This window comes from Harpia harpyja, chromosome Z (genome assembly GCF_026419915.1).
Source record: "Harpia harpyja isolate bHarHar1 chromosome Z, bHarHar1 primary haplotype, whole genome shotgun sequence".
NCBI classification, from domain to species: Eukaryota; Metazoa; Chordata; class Aves; order Accipitriformes; family Accipitridae; genus Harpia; species Harpia harpyja.
In genome coordinates, this window is record NC_068969.1 from 44,864,462 (window position 1) to 44,885,996 (window position 21,535).

The following is a 21,535-nucleotide window of genomic DNA, read 5'->3' on the forward strand; positions in this document are numbered from 1 at the left end:
TTTGAATCAATTTAGATCTGGTTGCACTGCCTGATTTTGGAGCAGGTGCTATGGAAAACTGGGGACTAATGACTTTCCAAGAATCATCGTTGATGTTCCTCCCAAGTGATAAATTCACAAGCAGAAAGGCAATGATTGCCATAATGGTGTCACATGAGCTAGGACACCAGGCACGTGGTAAAAAATTCTGTACATTTTTTTGCCTATGAGGTTGTTTCCTTCCGGTTGCTGGTGATGCAGTCACTGATTAGTAGAAGAAAAATCGTGATTTGACAGTAGGGGGTGTGAGCACTAGAGTACTGAAAGACTATTTGATCATATGTTCCACTGATAAATCAGTATTAAAAGCAGATTCTGATATCACAGACTGCATACTGACTGCACAGGACTCATTGATACAAAATTGTTAATGGGCTACTTATTCTTTTTCTTACGCAGTACCTGAATGCCATACTAGAAAATACTGTAGGGATGTAGAAATGACACAGTGCTCTCTATATACAGTATACTTAGTACTTCGGTGAGAGGATTAATGGACTTGATAAGTATTCTTTTGTAGTAGCAGTGCATCTACATATTGCAAAAGGTATTTGTTTTTCTGTAAGAAACAGCCTGTGGTATGATAGAACAAAATTAACATGAACACATTTTACACCGTAGCTGGACCTTGGTCCAGTTTTCATAGAGATTTTAAAAATTTTTCTTACTTGGTTTGGAGTGATAATGCAGTTTCACTTTTTTATTGACTGTTTAATTTACTGTTGTTTGTCACAGCAACAACTGTTTGCACTTAGTCAACAAAGTTAGTGAAAGAGTTTAACTTGGCTAGTGCACTTGTATGCCCTTCTGACAAGGTCTGTAACTTACCAGACCTTCAGATGAACAGAGTGTTTTTATTGCAGGCCAATGAAACAATAGTCAGTACTTAATTAAACTCTATTTTAAAACAAAGCAGTAGTTCAAGTTTTTAAGAATTAATGAATAAAATACAAATCCACAAGTGATCAGTTTTTTGTTAAATATGAGCTGCCAAATGTAAGTATGTAAAAGCTGTTGTGGAAGTTTTATTGCTTGCCAAGGTAGGGATTTGCTGATTTTGGAAATGGTTATTTCCCCAGTTCTGTTTATCATTCCCCTGACAATTTCCTTCTGTTAAGAACATAGAAAAATGTTTTTGTAATTGTTTGATAAGTGCCCTACTTTTAATCATAACCTCATATGATCTTTCAGATATTTAAATTTTATTGTGAAGTGTTTAAAATTACATAGAGTAGAAGAATGACATAAAGCACTGACATCCATACTCATGGTATGAAATTGTGGATAAAACAAATAAAAAATAACTGCCCTGAACCTCTGATTTTTTCCAAGGTGCATCTTTTGCTATTGTATTTTGACTATCTGAAGGAATATCCAGCATCTTATTGTCATGGTTTAACCCCAGCCAGCAACTAAACACCATGCAGCCGCTCACTCACTCCCCCCCACCCAGTGGGATGGGGGAGAAAATCGGGAAAAGAAGCAAAACCCGTGGGTTGAGATAAGAACGGTTTAATAGAACAGAAAAGAAGAAACTAATAATGATAATGATAACACTAATAAAATGACAACAGCAATAATGAAAGGATTGGAATGTACAAATGATGTGCAGTGCAATTGCTCACCACCCGCCGACCGACACCCAGCCAGTCCCCCGAGCGGCGAATCCCTGCCCCCCACTTCCCAGTTCCTATACTGGATGGGACGTAACATGGTATGGAATACCCCGTTGGCCAGTTTGGGTCAGGTGCCCTGGTTGTGTCCTGTGCCAACTTCTTGTGCCCCTCCAGCTTTCTCGCTGGCTGGGCATGAGAAGCTGAAAAATCCTTGACTTTAGTCTAAACACTACTGAGCAACAACTGAAAACATCAGTGTTATCAACATTCTTTGTTCTGAACTCAAAACATAGCACTGTACCAGCTACTAGGAAGACAGTTAACTCTATCCCAGCTGAAACCAGGACACTTATTCAATTGATGTGTACACATTAAATAAAGTTACTTCAGCATAGGTATGTGTGTTTAACCTGTAAAAATGAAAACAGCAGTCCAAAGAGATGTTGAGACATTTTTTCTTTCTATTTCAGTGGTTTGGAAATCTGGTTACAATGAACTGGTGGAATGATCTGTGGCTTAATGAGGGACTGGCATCTTACTTTGAGTACCTGGGAGCTACCTTTGTTGAATCTAAGATTTCACTGGTAAGTAGTAACGCTTACTGAAGTAAGCTAAAGTAGCAAAGTTCCAGCATGTACAAAGAAAAGGAGGGTGCAGGAGATGGGATTTAATTAAACCGTGGTGTTTTAGGGTGGTTTTGAGGATTCCCGAGAAGGTAAACACACATAGACTGACTACAAGGGAAAAAGCAAGCGTTTTATTAACTACAGCCATGCATTACACTAAGGGCATCTTACAAAGCAAAAAAAAGCAATTAACATACCGACCCAAGGACTGTGAAGAAGATGAACCATCTGTACATTCTGTACATTCTTGTGCCGTCTTGCGCCGCGAGCTCAGCCCAGCAGTCGGTAGGTGCCAGCTCTACGTGGGCGTCCCCACGGAGGCAACAGTGACCTTGACGTACACTGGCCCACTGCTCTTCAGAAAACTCTGGTATTTATACATTTGCGGAGGAATGGGTGTCGACACTCGTGACCAATGAGTGCTGGAACACGTCTCAGTTGCAACATAGGGAGCCTATGGCACAAGCACCCACTGGTCAGGCGCGCTGCACGTGCCATAGCCATCCCGTCTATTGGTTCATGGGCTTTGTACACGTGGCATATTACTATAATCCATCAGTCATGTCCACTATGCTCTAGCCAATCACAGGATTTTTACAAGGTAAGCAAAATTATGTGTTATGCCTTGTATTCCTCCATTGCTGCATGTCCTCCCCTCAACTTTCTTACTCCTGTGGTCAGCATTTCAAACAACAGACAATAAACTATCTGTTCCCTGTGCTGACTGCGCTTTTCTCAGTTATCTACTTCTTACCCAGTGTTCATCCATGGACCAAAATTCCATCTTTTAACCCTTCCGTACACACATGGTATTAGTAATTTAACTCCCTGGGGAAAGCCCAGCAGGTCTTGATTCTTCCCTGGAGGGTCTCCATCTGCTGGGGGCTGTGATCATACCTAGCTCTTCTACAGCTGGTGCAGAGGATAGGTGGACAGCTCTGATTCTGCAGTGACAAGGAGTTCGTGTTTTGCCCTAGATCTGTCATGTAGCAAACCCAGCCTTCTCTCCTGGGTCCTGTAGCTGATGGTTTGTCTCCCTGCCTGTCCAAGCTCTTTTCCAAGCATCCCATAGGTCAGGTATCTTTACCAGGCAGTGACTAAGACGTGCCATTTTGAGTCTCTTTACCCCACTGGGTCTATGGATGTCTGGTTGTAGGTAAGGCAAATATAATGCACATAGCTAATCCGACAGCAGAGTAAAACTCCCTCCTGTTCTGCACAAATGGGAATAAGCGTAAATCCCATAGCATATTAGAAAACTCCATCGACTGTTAAACTCTGAGACAGGATGGGTGCTGCTAACTGTAGCCATGAGATGAGGTGTACTCACCTGTGCAATCACAAATATCTGTGCACAGTGCCCTCAGCTTCTGAAAAAAGGAGACGCCTTTAGTTTGGGCAGGCCCAAGACTGTGGTGAAACCAGTCTGCTTTTTATTTGGCTCAGATGAAATACTGTTTGTCACTTTCCTTTTCTAATTCACCAAAGTCATTAATTACATGCTTAACTGGAAACTAATACAGGCATGTCAAACAAATTCTGTCAGAAGGATTTTTAGGTCATGGGATATGCAAACCTTCTGCTTTGAACTTCAACAACAGCTCACTTTAATCTCTGTAATGCAGTATTTTAATATCATTGAAAAGTATAAAGGCCACCAAATTTCAAATTGGAAATAAATCCTTGTCTCCTTTTTAATTTTAATCTTTTCATTTAGAAGCTTGCCTTTCTAAAAATGAACAAGTGCCATTTTATTTACATCCATAAAGTAAATTTTAATACTGGGCAGTAATTCCATTTGATAAATTACAGTTATGTGGTGTGTCTTGGAAATCCAGAGTAAATTACACAGGTGTGAGAATACAGGGCTTTGTGCAGTTTTGTGGGCCATACACATTCACAGGATCACAGAATGGCTGAGGTTAGGAGGGACCTCTGGAGATCATGTGGTCCAACCCTCTGCTCAGGCAGGGCCACCTACAGCCAGTTGCCCAGGACCATGTCAAGGCAGCTGTTGAATATATCTACAAGGTGGGAGACTCACCATCTCTCAGGGCCACCTGTGCCAGTGCTTGGTCATCCTCAAAATGAAAAAGTGTTTCCTGATGTTCAGAGGGAACCTCCTGTGTTTCAGTTTGTGCCCATTGCCTCTCGTCCTGTCACTGGGCACCACTGGAAAGAGCCTGACTCCATCTTCTTTGCACCCTCCCTTCAGGTCTTTATATACATTGATGAGATCCCACTTGAGTCTTCTCTTCTCCAGGCTGAACAGTCCCAGCTCTCTGAACCTTTTTCCTCATAGGAGAGATGCTCCAGTCCCTTCATCATCTTTGTGACCTTTGCTGGACTCTCTCCAGTAGCTCTGTATCTTTCCTCTACTGGGGAGCCCAGCGCTGGACCCAACACTCCAGGTGTGTCCTCAAATAGTGCTGAGTAGAGAGGAAGGATCATCTCCCTTGACCTGCTGGCAATACTTCTCCTAATGCAGCTCTAGATACCATTAGCCTTTTTTACTGCAAGGACACATTGCTAGTTCCTGTTCAGCTTGGTGTCCTTCGTGTCCCCAGGTCCTTTTTTGCAAAGCTGCTTTCCAGCTGGGTGGCTCCCAGCACGTACTGGTGCCTCGGGTTGTTCCTCCCCAGCTGTAGGACTTTGCACTTCCCCTTGTTGAACTTCATGAGGTTCCTGTCAGCCCATTTCTCCAGCCTCTCCAGGTCCCTCAGGATGGCAGCACAACCCTTTGGTGTATCAGCCACTCCTCCCAGTTTTGTGTCATCTGCAAACTTGCTGAGGGTATACTCTGCACCATCATCCAGACCATTAATGAAGATGTGAATGGGACTGGACCCAACATTTGCCCCTGGGGTACAGTGCTAGTTACGGGCCTCCAACTAGACTTTGTGCCACTGGTCACCACCCAATTACAAATTGAACCATGAAAATTAAATTTACTGGCTGTTTATAAGGAGAAAAATGGTCAACAAATTTGATCCCATTAATTGGAAACCTGTTTTTCTCCTTAAGAAGCAGAAGTACTCAAAGTGGCCTGCAGTGTTTTAAAAATTTAGGGTTTTTTCTTTGCCTTTGTAATTATGTCATTTTCCATCCCATCATGGGACAGACACTCAGCTGGGGGAAATTGAATCATCATTTGACAAAAAGAGAACTTCACTGATTGACACCAAAGGACCCATTTCCCTTCCATATTTCTCACCTGATTACAGCAGAAATGCTGCACTGTTAAACCTTACTACCCTCAGTAGCTTAGTTTTTAGGTTATTACTCAGGGTTGCAGCAGGAGAAACAGAGAATTTAGGAGAAAATGCTGCCATATTAACGACATACAGATATAAATGAGATACAGGTTTTCACTTTCCAGTATGTGTTCATTTGCTATTTAATATAGTTGACTTACTTTTCCCTGAGGATTTGTGGTGGGTTGACCCTGTCTGGACGCCAGGTGCCCACCAAAGCTGTTCTATCACTCCCCTGCTGAGCTGGACAAGGGAGAGAAAATATAACAAAGGGCTCGTGGGTTGAGATAAGGACAGGAGAGATCACTCACCAATTACCGTCATGGACAAAACAGACTCAACTTGGGGAAAATTAACTTAATTTATTGCCAATCAACCAGAGCAGGGTAATGAGAAATAAAACCAACTCTCAGAACACCTTCCCTCCACCCCTCCCTTCTTCCCGGGCACAACTTCACTCCCGGATTCTCTGCCAACCCCCGCCAGCGGTGCAGGGGAATGGGGAATGGGGGTTGGGGTCAGTTCATCACACGTTGTCTCTGCCACTTCATCCTCCTCAGGGGCAGGACTCCTCACACTCTTCCCCTGCTCCAGCATGGGGTCCCTCCCACGGGAGACAGTCCTCCACGAACTTCTCCAACGTGGGTCCCTTCCATGGCGTGCAGTCCTTCAGGAGCACACTGCTCCAGCGTGGGTCCCCTGCGGGGTCACAGGTCCTGCCAGAAAACCTGCTCCAGCGTGGGCTCCTCTCTCCATGAGTCCACAGATCCTGCCAGGAGCCTGCTCCAGTGCGGGCTCCCACGGGGTCACAGCCTCCTTTGGGCACCCACCTGCTCTGGCGTGGGGTCCTCCCCAGGCTGCAGGTGGATATCTCTCCACTGTGGACCTCCCTGGGCTGCAGGGGGACAGCCTGCCTCACCATGGTCTTCCCCACGGGCTGCAGGGGAATCTCTGCTCTGGCGCCTGGAGCACCTCCTCCCCCTCCTTCTTCACTGACCTGGGGGTCTGCAGGGTTGTTGCTCTCAGATATTCTCGATCCTCTCTTCAGCTGCAGTTTCTGTGCCCGCTGCAACTTTTTTTTCCCTTCTGAAATCTGTTATCCCAGAGGCACTACTACTGTTGCTGATGGGCTTGGCCTCGGCCAGCGGCAGGTCCGACTTGGAGCCGGCTGGCATTGGCTCTGTCGGACACAGGGGAAGCTTCTAGCAGCTTCTCACAGAAGCCACCCCTGTAACCCCCCACGCTACCAAAACCTTGCCACGCAAAGCCAATACAGGATTACACTGTAATTGCCTTTGCCAGGCCCAAGCTCACAGTCTTCTCAGATGTCAAATTTTCACTGACTGCTAATGTTGCTTTTGGAAAGTGTTAGGATTGGGTATACGGTCCCTTTTACTTCATGGGAAAGTTAGGGAGGAGGGAAATGGATCGTTCCTTGTTTATTGACAGACTATTTCTGTTAGTGCTAATCCCATAATCTACATTCTGTCCTGAGAATCTGTTCAGCTCACTTAGATTTGTCTTCTTCTTGCAGGATAAAATCTTTTATGATCGTGTTGTACAACCTGTCTTAAGGGAAGACAATGAAATAGGAGTTCGATCACTGTCAGAGAGTGAAGACAAGATCAAAGGATCATTTTCTTTAATGTCTCTGTTTGACAGCATCACGTACAACAAGGTTAGAAAATACAAAATTCTTCCTGTTTCTTGTATATTCTAAACTAATGGTACAAAGTAGTTTTGAGAGGAACTGTTGAATTACAGTGCTTTTTGTAGGTTGATTTATCATTCAAAATTTGTTTCTGCTGCACACACAAGTTTATTGGATGTTGCAGATCCATTTGGCTATGAAAGAAATGGTGAAAACATTTTTAACTCCCGTGAAACATGAAATGTAGGAGTAGCCTAAGTTCTCTGGAATGTAGTTTGAAAAAATACTGCAATAATAATTGCAATAGTAATTCATGTTTTCTCACAGCTTTTTTTGTACTCCAGGGGGCTTCTATTACCTGGATGCTTTCTGGTTTCCTGACTCAGAAGTTGTTTATCAGAGCACTTACTGTAAGTTTGAAAAACTAATACCATCATCTTGACTTACAAGCTTGAAAATTACAATTGTACAAATTGCTGTTTGCCTTGCTGGTGTTTTTCATTGAACCCTCATGAATTCTGATGCTTGTGTTTGTTTCCCTACAGTTGTATCTGAAAGAATTTTCCTTCTCAAATGCTAACCAGGATGATCTCTGGACCCACATACAGATGGTACTAATTTTATCTCTATTATTCTTGCTCTGGTGTTTGGCACAGTCCAAATTTAAGGCATATACTATTTGTAGAAGACTGCACTGGAATTTGGCTATCCCTAGTGCAGTCTTTCTCTTCCATAGAATTTGCTTTGCTGGCTCTTTTGGCTATTGTCTTCACAAGTGTTTATTTGGTTGCTTTACTGCACCTGAGATCAGTGGAGCTAAGTACAAGGAGTAGAGAGATGAGATGGGAAATCAGGGCCAGGTGGAGTTTTGGGTTTCATGGAGATTGCCTAAGCCTACATGAAATTGCATAGCCTATTCCTCTGGAGCTTCTTAAGTTTTGCCAGATCAAAGTGTGTGATGCTCTGGGCTTGATGATCAAAGATGCTGATATGTCACAGATCCAGCAATGTCTATACCCAGGGCAGTAGCTCAGCATTTTAACCTTTACTGGTTTTGGCAGAAATCTGAATAAGAAAACAGGTGCTAATAATAGGTTTATTTTTTAAAATTCCACTTTCCTGTTCCTCTGAAGAAGGCTTCCATTGTGTTGCAGACTCAGACTTAGGTTAAGAACGGAGTGCCACTATTTCAGATATGCAAGGCAGCCATGTCTTTTAAGCCAACAAAGAGTGTACCTGTTCACAATAGTTGGGACTCTAGCTTCATATCTTTTTCAATTTGTCTTTACTATTCAGTTTGTTCATTACATAGTCACTTAAAAATCTTTGTGTTCCAGCAGCTTTATTTGAATGAAATTAGCAAATTAAGTTTGTCATAGCCATACCAGGGTGTAAGTATATTAACACTAAAAAGAGAAAGGCTAGCAGTGAGGTTGTAAGAATGAGAAATGTCATCTCAGTATTTCATAATTCCTAAAAAGGCTTATGCTGTCTTTATTATAATGTCAATAATGTCCTTGGGACTTTGTTACTTTTTTTTTTTCATGAATCCAAGAATAGCAAACTGCTAAGCAGTTATATTTTCTCTAATATGTTAGAATAACCCCCACAGTGTTGCTGAAGCAGTATCAGTAAGTACCTGTCTATCATAAATATTTCTAATTCCTGTTTCTCTTGCAGGTCATAGATGCACAGGATGAAGTTCAGTTGCCAGCACCTGTAAAACAAATAATGGATTCCTGGACATGCCAAAATGGGTTTCCAGTTTTAACATTAAATCTAACCACTGGCACAATCAGTCAGGAACAATTTCTTAATAAAAAGAATGAAAAGAGTACTGATTCTTACAAGTATGTTTAGCTTGTATTTTTATTGTATGTTTATTCCCTATTTTTTGCAGGAAACTCTTCAGTTAGGACATTATGTTTTGACCATCTGATTTTTTAACTTTATGTTTTTTCTTGTCACAAGCTGTCAAGTAAAATCTGTATGAGACTGGAGTTTGCAGTTGTTCTGCAAGCGGCTTGTTTTGCCATAAGGTTGCTTTCCTCTGGAGTAGTGACTTTTCCAGCCACATAATGACTTTTTAAGGACAGCCACAGGCCATGAATAGGTTGCAGGGCAGGAGTTTTGCCTGGCATTTTCTTCTTTCCTCATTCCTCAGCTGTATGGACTGGGGACCTGGATGAACGATGCTGTAGCTTCTTTCCAGTGCACATATTCTCAGCTGCTTCTGCTTGGCAAGGGTAAAGGGGTTGGTTGCATTTAAGTACTTATATAAATGACCCCTTTCTCAGAAAGTGCTGAGTACCTGACATGCAGCTCTAACCTTCCTGTCAGTGAACATTGCTGAGTGCCTGGTGCTTCTGAAATCTGTGCTCTTATTTAGATGCCTAAAAATGGTGATAGAAGAAGCTGCCTTTGGTCACCCACTTTGGAAACTCATGACTAGAGTTTGAACTTTCATGAAATTCAGCAGCTGTCATGAGCATTAGGATGCCTGGACAGGGCCCATGAGATGGGTTCTCATGTGGGGAAGAAGCATAAAGGAGAGCAAAACCCAAAGCAGTTTCTCCCTGGCTGCTATTGCTGGTCATACAAACAGCCAAAAGAAATGTTGATGAGAACCACAGAGTTTCCTTTGGTCCCAAGCTCCTGGAATTGCAGAGTGTTGGTCCATTCAGCACTTCTGGTTAGCTCAGATAAGGAGTTCCAAGTTACAAATGTTACTTTACTGTAGTTAGCAAGAGGCAATACCATGTGAATGTAAGAAAATCCACATCATGTGTTACAGAATTTTTCAGGGTTTTGAAGCTCTCATCTGTTTTTGCCAGGAGTTTTACATTCCTTCAGAAAGGAAATTGTAGTTGTCAGAATTACAGTTACATTGCTTGCCTGGGGCCCTCCTGAAAAGGAGCTTTATGTTCTCTAGAAATAGGGTGAAGTGTAATAAGTGAATAAAATTATTGCCTGAAGAAGGAAAGCCAGAGCACAGAGGTACAGCGGTATTCAAATACCTAGCATCGAACAATTTACTAGACGTGACTGCCTATTTAAAGCCATGCTAAAACTCCCTTATCTTTAATGAACCTAAGTGCTGATCCAGCATAAGTATCACTGTCTGAGGAAGTTTTGTGCATCAGGGAAGAGAGAAGGTAGATGGAGATTCTTGTAAGAAGGAATTCATCTGCAATCTAGTTGAGCATCAGCTGAGAGGGTTTTTTTTAAGCATAAGAATTAATGATATTATCTCTTCTTTTTGTCAAGTAACACATGGATTATTCCTATTTCTTGGATGAGAAATGGATCATCACAACCCTTAATGTGGCTAGATAAAAGCAGCAGTAAGTAATGTATTTGTTCATACATGCTAAAACCAAGCTGACAAAACCACACCTAATTCTTCTAGAAACAGAGGATATATTTGAATTGAATAGGGAGATAAAACTTTATTACAGAAATACCTATGTTTATCTGTTGTGCTAATTTTGTGTTACAATAGCAACAGATTTTCAAATAGGTTAATAGATTGGTTTTTTCTATGTTGCATCAAACTTTAGTGTATGTTGTTAATAATACGATGGAACACGAGTAGAGATTTCCACAATAATTTTGATTTTGTCATTGTGTACACAAATCCAAACTCTTAGCTCTTCATGCTTCTGTAGTATTCTTACCCCAGCAGATCCCATTGATGTTAATGACAGCTTTTGAGTATAGGTAGGATCTCAGCTGTGATATATCAGCAAATGATCAGCTCAAATAGTAGATACAAGACTGAAAAAATTAAAACCATCTGTGTGAAGTGACCTAACATTGTCACACATGGATATCTATAAAAACAGGAAATTAATATTTTCAACACCATTTAGTTTAATTTGTTTATGCAAATTAAATGCAAAACCCCCTCTTACCAAAAGAGTGGGATTTTTAAAAGTTTTAAAGGTTTACGATAGAAAAGTGGGTTTATGGGCATCTCCAATCAAATACAAAATTCAGTTCTTCATCTCAGTGTTTTCCAATAAACAGCTATAATTTTTTGAGAAAGAAGAAATATAATTTAAATTAGAGTGGAGTAATAATTTTTCTTTGGCAAGTCAGCCCTGAACTCCACCAGGTTTTGAATCAGTTACAAGGAAATGCAGAGACTGATATGTTTGTGGAATGCTTAAAGCAAAACTACAATATGCTGTGTGCATATTGCAGCTCTCCACCCTCTGTTTGCAGTGGTTTGAAGCTACTTTCCGTCTTTTTCAGGCAATAAGATAGCTTGAGTGATGATTTCACAGTATATGGACAATAAGCAAACAGTGGATGTTTATTCCTCTGAATGTTTTAAAGTTAAATAAACCAATGATTGCTAAGGTGAAAATTTAGAAAATTGGCGGAAAAGAATTGTTAGGCAGCACTTGCTTGGAAGAACTGGGTCATGTGCTAAGCTTGTGTTATTGAAGTGATACCAATTCTGTTTCCTCACCCACTGTGTGACTTAAGAGCTACAGAAGTTATTAAAAAACCCCATCATGTTGCATCTGCCTGAAGGGACTATGATGAAGTAGAAATTCAGTCTTTAAAACACATTCCACTTGTATTTGAAAGCCATGTATCAAACTTACCAGAGACTACTCAGTCAAGGAATTTGCATTCACATTTTAAGATTAAAAAGATAATACTTTTCTTTTTGACTTTTTCATACATAAATAAACCAAATGGTTTCTTACAATGCTAGAATTGTTAAGGGTAATTTTAAATTCAGTTACCATTTTGTTCCTGTGAGATTGAAATGGCTTCTGGTGGAGAACTGCTATGTTATCATTCAGAGCTATTCATCAGAATGGTTTTGATAAATGAAAATGAGGGATTTGGTACAAAGTAGAGTTTTAACTTGAATTTTTGAATAGTTGTTGCAGTGGCGTAATGATACATAAAGAGGAGACATCTCAAAAGTGATTTTGCTTATGTGTGTTTTTGCTGCAAAGAGCTCTGCAGGAGCTGATTTATCTTACTTCTAAGCAGGTTAAATTAAACTCCAAGCTCCAAGCTGGGCTGCTACCAGCAGCCAAGTATGTTCATTCAGTGCTGCACTGTACAGTGTTAAAAGCCTGTCCTGTTGTTTTAGGGCTCCGCAGGCAACTCCTGCATACTTAGCTTCTGCCCATATAATTGTGTTGGTCACTGCCTCTGAGTGAGATGTCTGCACAGCAAAAGAAAGACACACTAGGAGGATAGTGTTGTTATGGTAGAACATGTTTCACTCAGCCTGGGGAGTGGAGGACCATAGTTTTGCTATTTTAGCCGGATCTAAAAGTGCTCTTAATGATTAGCAGAGCATTGAACCAATATGCCATAATAGAGGAAGTACTGCTACTGCCATATTCTAGTCACCCATGCTGTTTTTAAATGGTTAAGCCAGTGTCTGTCTTGTGCCACTTTTCCGTCTCATTTAACTTGTGAAGATGACTGAGAATGAATCCTGGAGTACTTGCTCTGTCAAAACACATTGAAGTCTCAGTCTTCTGTTCACAGTAAAGCAGTGCTGGGTCTAGACTACTCGCCAGTGTTGATTTATTGTCTTAAGAGAGTTTGCCTTCTTAAATTGGGATGATTGTAACCAGTTAAAGCAGCATTTGAATCCTCTTCTGATGAGGCAGCTTAGAGCCTTCAGGGCTGCACTGGCTCCTTCAGAGGTACTGTAGGCTATCAGGAGCAAGTAATCAGACAAGCACACATAAAGTAGGTAGTAGTGAGATGAAATGGGACTGCAGAAGGATGCCTTCAGTGAGTGATGTAACTCAAAAGGACTATGGGACTATTATTTAAAATAAATGTTTTTGATTACTTGTCTCTTGCATAAACTTAGCTGTTTTGCTTTCCTTGATCTCCATTTATGTGAATACTGGTAGGTAGTCGGTTCTTCCTTAAGGTACTGAGCGTTGTGTTTTGGAGCAGCACTGGCAGCAGCAGGCGTGCTGGGGGTGCATGCCCTGTAGCAGGCATGTGAGGGCATTGCTCCTCATCCCGATTGTTTATTCTTGTGTAACCTTTCTGAACTCTATGAGCTAAAGGGTGGGAGCAGAGTGGGTCTTCTGCATCCCCTTTGTCATCTCAAGGTGCTCAGTACCTGAGGGGTCAGTTGCTTGTTGAAGTTCTTCTGCTGTGTAGAGCAGAGTTCACAAATGCACTGAGCTTTTGGGGGATTCTCTTTGAGTCCAACCTCAAAATTGCGTCTCAGGTCTCAGAGGAACACCAAGTCCAATGTTTATAAATGCAAGAGAATTTAGCAGTGCGCAGAAATAAAGTGATACATTTTAATGTCACTTTACAGAAGTGTTTCCTGAAATGCAAGTATCGGAGTCAGAATATGACTGGATCCTGCTCAATGTAAATTTAAGTGGATACTACAGAGTGAACTATGATCAATTAAACTTAAAAAGATTAGCACGCTTGCTTGAAAATGATCCAAAGGTAAGATTGTATTTGTTTTCTCAAGCTTATAAACAGAGTCTTTCCATCTATTTCTTCTTGCAGTTCTTACCAGTAATCACAGTGATGAAAACCTGAAATAATGAGAAACTCATATATCACCTAAGAAGAAATGATCCACTGTTGCATCACTAAAGCTACTGGCAGCCTTCCATAGTGGAAGAGGAACAGGCCAAAATAGTTTCACATAAGCATGAAAATGATATAAGATGGCATTCTGTCTTCAAAGTTGTCTTAACAGCTTGTGGTTCTTCCAATCTCTTAAATTTGGCTCAAAGAGTTATCGGTATGGATGTGTGACTGAGCTTTATCTGCTGTTAGGTAACCATGGAGAAGGAAAGCTGGGAGAAAGCTTTTTATTTCCACATTTCCTCAAACCACAATGTTTCTGCCAGTGAAATTTAAAAAAAAAAATCATCTGGCTTGGGGTTTTTGGTTGGTTTGGGTTTTTTTTTTGGTGGAGATTTTTCTTAGAAGAGAAGATCCAATCAGTTCTACTTGGGCTCTTTCAGTCCTCTATAGACACTATAACTCAGAGTAGATTTCATCCCACCTCTGAGTTGCCACAGCCTGGGCTGAAGGTGAAAGTGGCACAGAACAGCCTATACCTGTGGCTGTATATGGGGTTGCATAGTATTTAATGTTGCCTAACCCTAGAAGCTCTAGTAGTAATGTCAGCTCATTCGTTTTGGTAACAACGGTGAGAAAGTTTAAGATTTCAGCATAATAGTAATCAGTGCAGCCAGGCGACTTCTCCAGGTCTGGACGCGAGGCCGAGCAGAGCATGCAGTGTGGTTAAAACCTTTCTACGGCACACTGGCTTCCTTTCTTCTAGGCTTTTTTCTTTCACAGCATATCTAAGTCAGCAGGAAATTAGGTGTGTGCTGATGTGGGGCTGGTTTTTGGCACCAGTCGGTGGGAAGGTTTGCTCAAGCAGCGGCTGAGCTGAAGGGGTGGAGTTGAGGAGGGACCAGCAGTCCTCGTGAGAGCAGGAGCTGTAGGCAGCGGTTCACCCACGGCTCTGCCTCAGTCATTTAATTCATGATAGAGCCAGACACTCTGCTCTGGACTAATCTGAGTACGTATTCTGAACTGAAGCCTCAAAAGGAAAAAATGTACTGAAACTATGTAACTAGGATATTTGTAGGATATGTAGTGTTTCTGTATTTTAATTTTCATTACAGCATGCAAGTATAAGGGGTCTTGAAATTCCATGCTTAATGTACTGTAGCTGTACATTTATATATATAAATATATTATGTAACTGTCTATTTATATATTTTTATATATGTAAACATCCCTAAAAGCACGTACATTATTTTAGCTTAAAATGCAGGATCCATTTTATGACGTTTTGTAGAAGATTTCATCTTAGAAAAAGTGTTATGGACTTGTCTTATCCTTCTGAAACATAGTAAAGATTTTTTAAACTCTTAATGACATGTTTAGATCTATTAACACCACATGAATGCTTTCTGCAGGCTATTCCTGCTGTCAGCAGGTTCCAGCTGATAGATGATGTTTTTGCATTGACACAGTAAGTATGTTTTGAATATGTCATAGAAAACAATTAAACTACATGACTGCATTCAACATTGCTACTTCTGCTTTGTTCATTCCTACCCATATGTGCATCAGAAAAACAACAGCTGTTTTGACAAAATGGTGGGGGAGTTAAGTATTTAATCCATTCTTCCATCAGTGGTCAGTGATTTCTTTCAAAATTGCGTTTAACTTTTGTTCCAGCTCTTAGGAAATATTTTAAATAACGGGACTGCCATGAGTTTTTTAGGGATGAACCTACATTTGTTGTAACAGAAAAAAGATTCTGAATGAACAGTCTGAATTTCCCTTAATTTATTCTGGGCTATTTCAGCTATGCTGTCCTGCATCACTCTTAATACCTCTTTCATTTCCCTTGCTGATGGATGACTCAGTTGCTTGTGTCTGTGGTGCTAGAGAGATCACCAGTACTGTAGTGAGCTGAAGAAGCAATAAATATGTCTGTGCCTCAAATGTACCAGAGACCCCAAAAGCATCAGACACCTATGGTGTGGGAGCTCAGGGAGGAGGTGGCCAAAGCATACTGCCCCCCCCTCAGAGCTTGTGGAGGTAGCTCTGAGACCAGGAATTAAAAATTCCCATTCCTCCTCTCATAAAAATGTCCTTTCTCATAAGAGAGCTCAAAACTAGTATTTAATAAGGAATGTAACTGTGAAGTATAGAACTGTGCTCCTATGTAAGTACACTAGAAATGTTTTTGTTCTGGAGGAGAGGGGCTTGAATTGGAATTTTATTGGGAAGAAATTAATTCTGTGCTAATTCCACACTAAAGCACAGAAATGCCATGCTGAAGTTGTTAAATCTAACATTTGTCCTGTTACTTTGATAGTAGCACTGTGCTCTGTAATAAATGTTTTGAGAGTTCAGCTCTTAAAAGCACCATTGTTTTTTATTTATTTTATTTTTCCAGTGTCTTTTCTAGATCACTTTCCATGCAGTATCTTGATGTTTTATTGTCAGTTTCTTAAATAAACAGATACTTGTGGTAGGTAATTAATGTGAATAGGTATGTTCAAGTATGAGGTTTTTTATTTTCAAATAGGTTTGGATACATTCAGATTGAAACAGCGCTTGAACTAACAAAGTACCTTGCCAGAGAAGATGAACTCTTTGTATGGAATGTGGTCTTGTTAAACCTAGTACCTGAGAATTTGGAAAGTACTCTAAAGAACTATGAAGTATATCCACTTTTAAAGGTACCACCTTTTTTGTTAGTTAGCAAAGATACTAGGCCATTTAAATAAATCAGACTAAAATGAATGCTTTCAAAATTCTCAAGAATGTAATGATGATTATGATGGGTGATAGTTCTTGTCATTCCCTTTGCATAATTTTGTCAACTTTTTTTTTTAAAAAGGAGGAGGTACTTATTTGTATATATTAGTCAATGATAAATATCATTGAATCTTGAGCCATTCTTATTTTAAAGCAGAAATATATTCACATTCTTTATATTAAGCTTGATCCTAGGTTTTTGTAAAACTGAGGATCTGGAAAATACAGATATCAGTCAGTAGTAAATAGCCAGTAGTAAGTAGTGGGAGTAACACTACTATGTATAAAGGGCATCTGGTATGTATGTGCTCTGTGGTTTGTACTGCCTTCCAGTTCGTCTTCATGGAGAGAAAGAAGGAATTGGGTTTGGATACTAAATGAGATGATTCTCTCCCATATTTGAGCTACCTGAGATGATACTGTCTTATTTATTTCCTTGACTTCTATTTGAAGATTTCACTTTTGTTTGAAGTACAATTCCACAATAGTAGTTCTCTTAAGTTGTAAAAATAAAGGTATGTTTGAAGTATGTGAGAAGAATGAAGTCTTTTCTGTTGAGAAGTTCTTTTTCTGTCTTTTTCTCTGAGAATGAGAATTTATTTTCTTTCATAATGAGTTCAAAGGTCCTAGTGATGTGAAATGGTAACTTCCCAGTTTGAATGGATGTACAGGTGTATTGAATTTTAGACCCAACTTACATACTTTATTATAATGTGCTGTGTTGTCAAGAAATTAATAGTGGTAAATATTTAGGATAAATCTGAGTAATGATAGATAAAGTAAAATAAAAAACTTGTGTCTAAATTAAATTAATTTTTCTTTCCCTTCTTTTAAAAGAAATACCTTTTAAAGAGAATGTTGCCAATATACCATTATTATGCAGGTTTTATTCATCAAAATGTTGATGCTTTGGAAGGTGACTATTTTGCTCAGTAAGTATTCTGGTTTTCTCAAAAGTTTGTTCTGATGTGATTTGATCTGATACACTGCAGTTTGCCTCTGTAAATTTAAATACAAGATACCAGAAGAATGCTCTAATTAATTTGAATGTAACTCAATTTTTATTTTTACTGTCCTATAAGTGTGTGTTACTTAAGATGACACCTCCAATGAAACTGCAGTATCAGGACAGTTTGGGATATTTTCAGTCTATTTGGTGAGCATAAAAGATGATAGTTTAATGATCTGAGTGGTAGCTTTTGTTTAGTGAAGAACAGGCTCAACAGGCTGCTGCTAGTTGGGGAAAAACTCATAGCAATGAATTTCACATATGATTTATGTGTCAATCACTAGAACGTTAAAATACTTCATTTTGCAAGGCCACTGCAGCCACAGTTTTGAATGTCAGAGTGATTTGGACTAGATGCAGCTAGTCTCTTAAAACTACGAAGAGGGATACAAACCACACAAAAAACTAAGACAAATTGTAGTACATTGGTAGCTTCACTAATTTCCATGGATATTGATGTCAGAAACCCATTATTGGTAGTTTAATTTTTTTTTTTTTTAATTAAACCTCAACTGTTTCTAGTAGAGGTTCTCCTGGGTTAGCGGCATCATGTGCTGAAACTGTGCTGGTCAAACACAGTTCAAGTACTCCAAATGTGGAATATGTATCTTTTATTCTTGCTGTTTTGGCTTCCCTTCAAGAGTGTATTTGGAAAAACTTTTTGCAACAGCATGCTGGCTGGGCCTCCAAGACTGTTTGAACCTGTCATCTGAACTGTATGCTAAGTGGATGGACAACCCTGAGTACGAGTAAGAATGATAATGTGCTCTTAGAGGTGTGCATGCATAAGTGAGGTGGAAAGTTAAAGGGGTTTTACATGGGGGAGGCAGAATGAGAAATGCTTCCATACACTGCTCTTCTTCCTCGACAGAATGACAGAATTTAAGCCTAACTGTGCCCCCCCCCGCCTCTTTCCCAAATCCCAACTTTACAATGATTTCATAAATACTGCTTTTTACATAGACTTTACAGGCTGGAGGATGCAAATTTTTGCCATGAAGACCAAAATCTGTTTAGCCACATAACAGGTGAACCTCAGATTAGGGCTAATATCCTTTATTGTCCAGTCCTGTTACTGCAGTCCAGCCTTAGGGTTACCATGTACACCAACTCAGTTTCTAAACTTCTCTTAGCAATACTGAGTGAAATGATGTTTGTATAATACAGGCATCTGCCCATGGTGAGCCCAGGAAATTGCCTTGCATGTTCTGTATTCACATAAAGAGGTGCTGGGAACAGCTGTCAGTTCTTATGCTGATATTGGAGCCTAGCGGTCAGGTTTCTGGTCTGTGAGGATGGAGCCTGGGCTCTACCAGGATCAGACTTTCTGTATCTGAGTATTGCATTGTTAAAGAAAATTTATAATGTATTGAAATTCTTATTCTCTTTTCCTCCCTCTTTCTTCTGATGTTTTTCTGTGCAATAGTCAAATAGTATTGGCACCGGTGAGTGAATATTTGAAGTTCATTATTATTTTTATTTGTTGTATTTGTAATAAATACTTTGTTGTTACTTGTATCGCTGTTGATACATGTAGTTAGCTAAGTAAACTGAACTTGTACTTTTATGTTTGTGGTTTTTTAAATAGCTTTGTAGTGATCATCCTCATAAAAATGAAATTGTGCTTTGCAGTTAAACTGAAAAGTTTAAATAGCCTAAATATATTGTTATGTTCCAGACAGAATATTCTTGCTATCCCACACTAAAAGCAAAAATGCTATACTGAATTCTCAGGCTGTTTTCAAAATGGTCACCTATCTTCCCCTATTAATAATATTTGGAATATTTTTTTTCCTTGTGGAATACTACATACCTTATGTCAGTTGAAGAGCTGAAAAGTCTGTGAAATGTATTAGCTGATCTGGTTTTGAATTAGATGGAGAAGATTAATTTCGCTGTCCTTCCTGGAACTGAGATAAGTTCAAAGGGACTTTAGAGCCTCACACTTCATATGTCTATAAGTGTGGGAAAAAATACAACTATGAATTTTATTAAGTGAAAAAAATGATCATGTCTTAAGGAAAAAAACCCAGGAGTGTGGTGGGTTGACCCTGGCTGGACGCCAGGTGCCCACCAAAGCCGTTCTATCACTCCCCCGCTGAGCTGGACAAGGGAGAGAAAATATAACAAAGGGCTCGTGGGTTGAGATAAGGACAGGAGAGATCACTCACCAATTACCGTCATGGACAAAACAGACTCAACTTGGGGAAAATTAACTTAATTTATTGCCAATCAACCAGAGCAGGGTAATGAGAAATAAAACCAACTCTCAGAACACCTTCCCTCCACCCCTCCCTTCTTCCCGGGCACAACTTCACTCCCGGATTCTCTGCCAACCCCCGCCAGCGGTGCAGGGGAATGGGGAATGGGGGTTGGGGTCAGTTCATCACACGTTGTCTCTGCCACTTCATCCTCCTCAGGGGCAGGACTCCTCACACTCTTCCCCTGCTCCAGCATGGGGTCCCTCCCACGGGAGACAGTCCTCCACGAACTTCTCCAACGTGGGTCCCTTCCATGGCGTGCAGTCCTTCAGGAGCACACTGCTCCAGCGTGGGTCCCCTGCGGGGTCACAGGTCCTGCCAGAAAACCTGCTCCAGCGTGGGCTCCTCTCTCCATGAGTCCACAGATCCTGCCAGGAGCCTGCTCCAGTGCGGGCTCCCACGGGGTCACAGCCTCCTTTGGGCACCCACCTGCTCTGGCGTGGGGTCCTCCCCAGGCTGCAGGTGGATATCTCTCCACTGTGGACCTCCCTGGGCTGCAGGGGGACAGCCTGCCTCACCATGGTCTTCCCCACGGGCTGCAGGGGAATCTCTGCTCCGGCGCCTGGAGCACCTCCTCCCCCTCCTTCTTCACTGACCTGGGGGTCTGCAGGGTTGTTGCTCTCAGATATTCTCGATCCTCTCTTCAGCTGCAGTTTCTGTGCCCGCTGCAACTTTTTTTTCCCTTCTGAAATCTGTTATCCCAGAGGCACTACTACTGTTGCTGATGGGCTTGGCCTCGGCCAGCGGCAGGTCCGACTTGGAGCCGGCTGGCATTGGCTCTGTCGGACACAGGGGAAGCTTCTAGCAGCTTCTCACAGAAGCCACCCCTGTAACCCCCCACGCTACCAAAACCTTGCCACACAAACCCAATACAAGGAGGTAGGACAGTTCTTAGGTTTCAAACGAGAGATCACAGTTCCTGTTCAGTTAAAGAGGCTTTTCATATGCTGGATAGAAAATGAAAAGGGCACAATAAACTTTTGACTCATATTTCACAGGCAGTTTTCCTTTAGATGCTCTTACATTCTCCATTCTGAGAGCAAAATTCATAACAGCACACTATAGCTGTTCTGCCACAGGTAGAACCCAGTAGGATTCTCCAATCTTTGGAAGGAAGTAATGCTTTTCCCTTTCAGATAAAGTGATCAACTTTTCCAAACAGTTCCTGGCAGAACTTAACTGGACTTGATACGGTGCATTTTTATCTGTTCCGTGGAGATAATGAACTAAGAGCCATGATTCCCAGCCAGTTACTCAGTTTTACTGTTTTTTGCTTTAGGAGTGAAGTGGAGCTAGCTAAATTAATGTATTCTCTGTGCTGCTATACTGGCTTGTCTAGGAAATATCTAGTAGATTAGTCTAGAGGGAGGGACAATGTTGCTGTACATTTTAGTTATTTACTAAAAGTAACCACATACTGCTGTTTCTCCCAAAAGTTAAGAAATCACTATGTCACTTCTGCATTGGCTTCAGGAAAACAATGTAAAATAATCCACCCTTCTTCCCAGCAGCTTTTTGCATCCTCCCCAAGATCCAGAAACAAGAGAATCCTGGCAGGCCAGTAATATCAAACCACACAATCACTCCCAGAAAAAATATCAAGATTAATAAGCCCCACCCCTCATCTAACATAACCTCAAGCTTCAAAGTCCCTCTGGACCACAGTGGACTTCCTCTGTGAACTGAACAACATAAACCACTTCAGGGCCACTGTAGATGTCAGCAGCCAGTAGACTGTTGTCCCATAGTAGGCTGCCC

General features: G+C 40.9%; 1 protein-coding gene across 5 annotated transcripts in view; it reads left to right on the forward strand.

The window, feature by feature from the left end:
* LVRN (laeverin) overlaps positions 1–21,535 on the forward strand; it is a 44,565-nt gene that overhangs the window by 15,450 nt on the left and 7,580 nt on the right. For 3 of the 5 annotated variants that reach the window (XM_052778374.1, XM_052778376.1, XM_052778377.1), the window contains 12 exons: positions 16–170; positions 2,126–2,239; positions 7,070–7,213; positions 7,531–7,596; positions 7,732–7,797; positions 8,867–9,036; positions 10,454–10,530; positions 13,512–13,651; positions 15,151–15,206; positions 16,275–16,428; positions 17,345–17,439; positions 18,158–18,265. In XM_052778374.1, coding sequence (XP_052634334.1) covers positions 16–170; positions 2,126–2,239; positions 7,070–7,213; positions 7,531–7,596; positions 7,732–7,797; positions 8,867–9,036; positions 10,454–10,530; positions 13,512–13,651; positions 15,151–15,206; positions 16,275–16,428; positions 17,345–17,439; positions 18,158–18,265 — 1,345 coding nt within the window. Of the gene's footprint in view, positions 1–15; positions 171–2,125; positions 2,240–7,069; positions 7,214–7,530; positions 7,597–7,731; positions 7,798–8,866; positions 9,037–10,453; positions 10,531–13,511; positions 13,652–15,150; positions 15,207–16,274; positions 16,429–17,344; positions 17,440–18,157; positions 18,266–18,942; positions 18,962–21,535 lie in introns of all 5 variants that reach the window. The other 2 variants (XM_052778378.1, XM_052778375.1) reach the window with 2 other exon arrangements.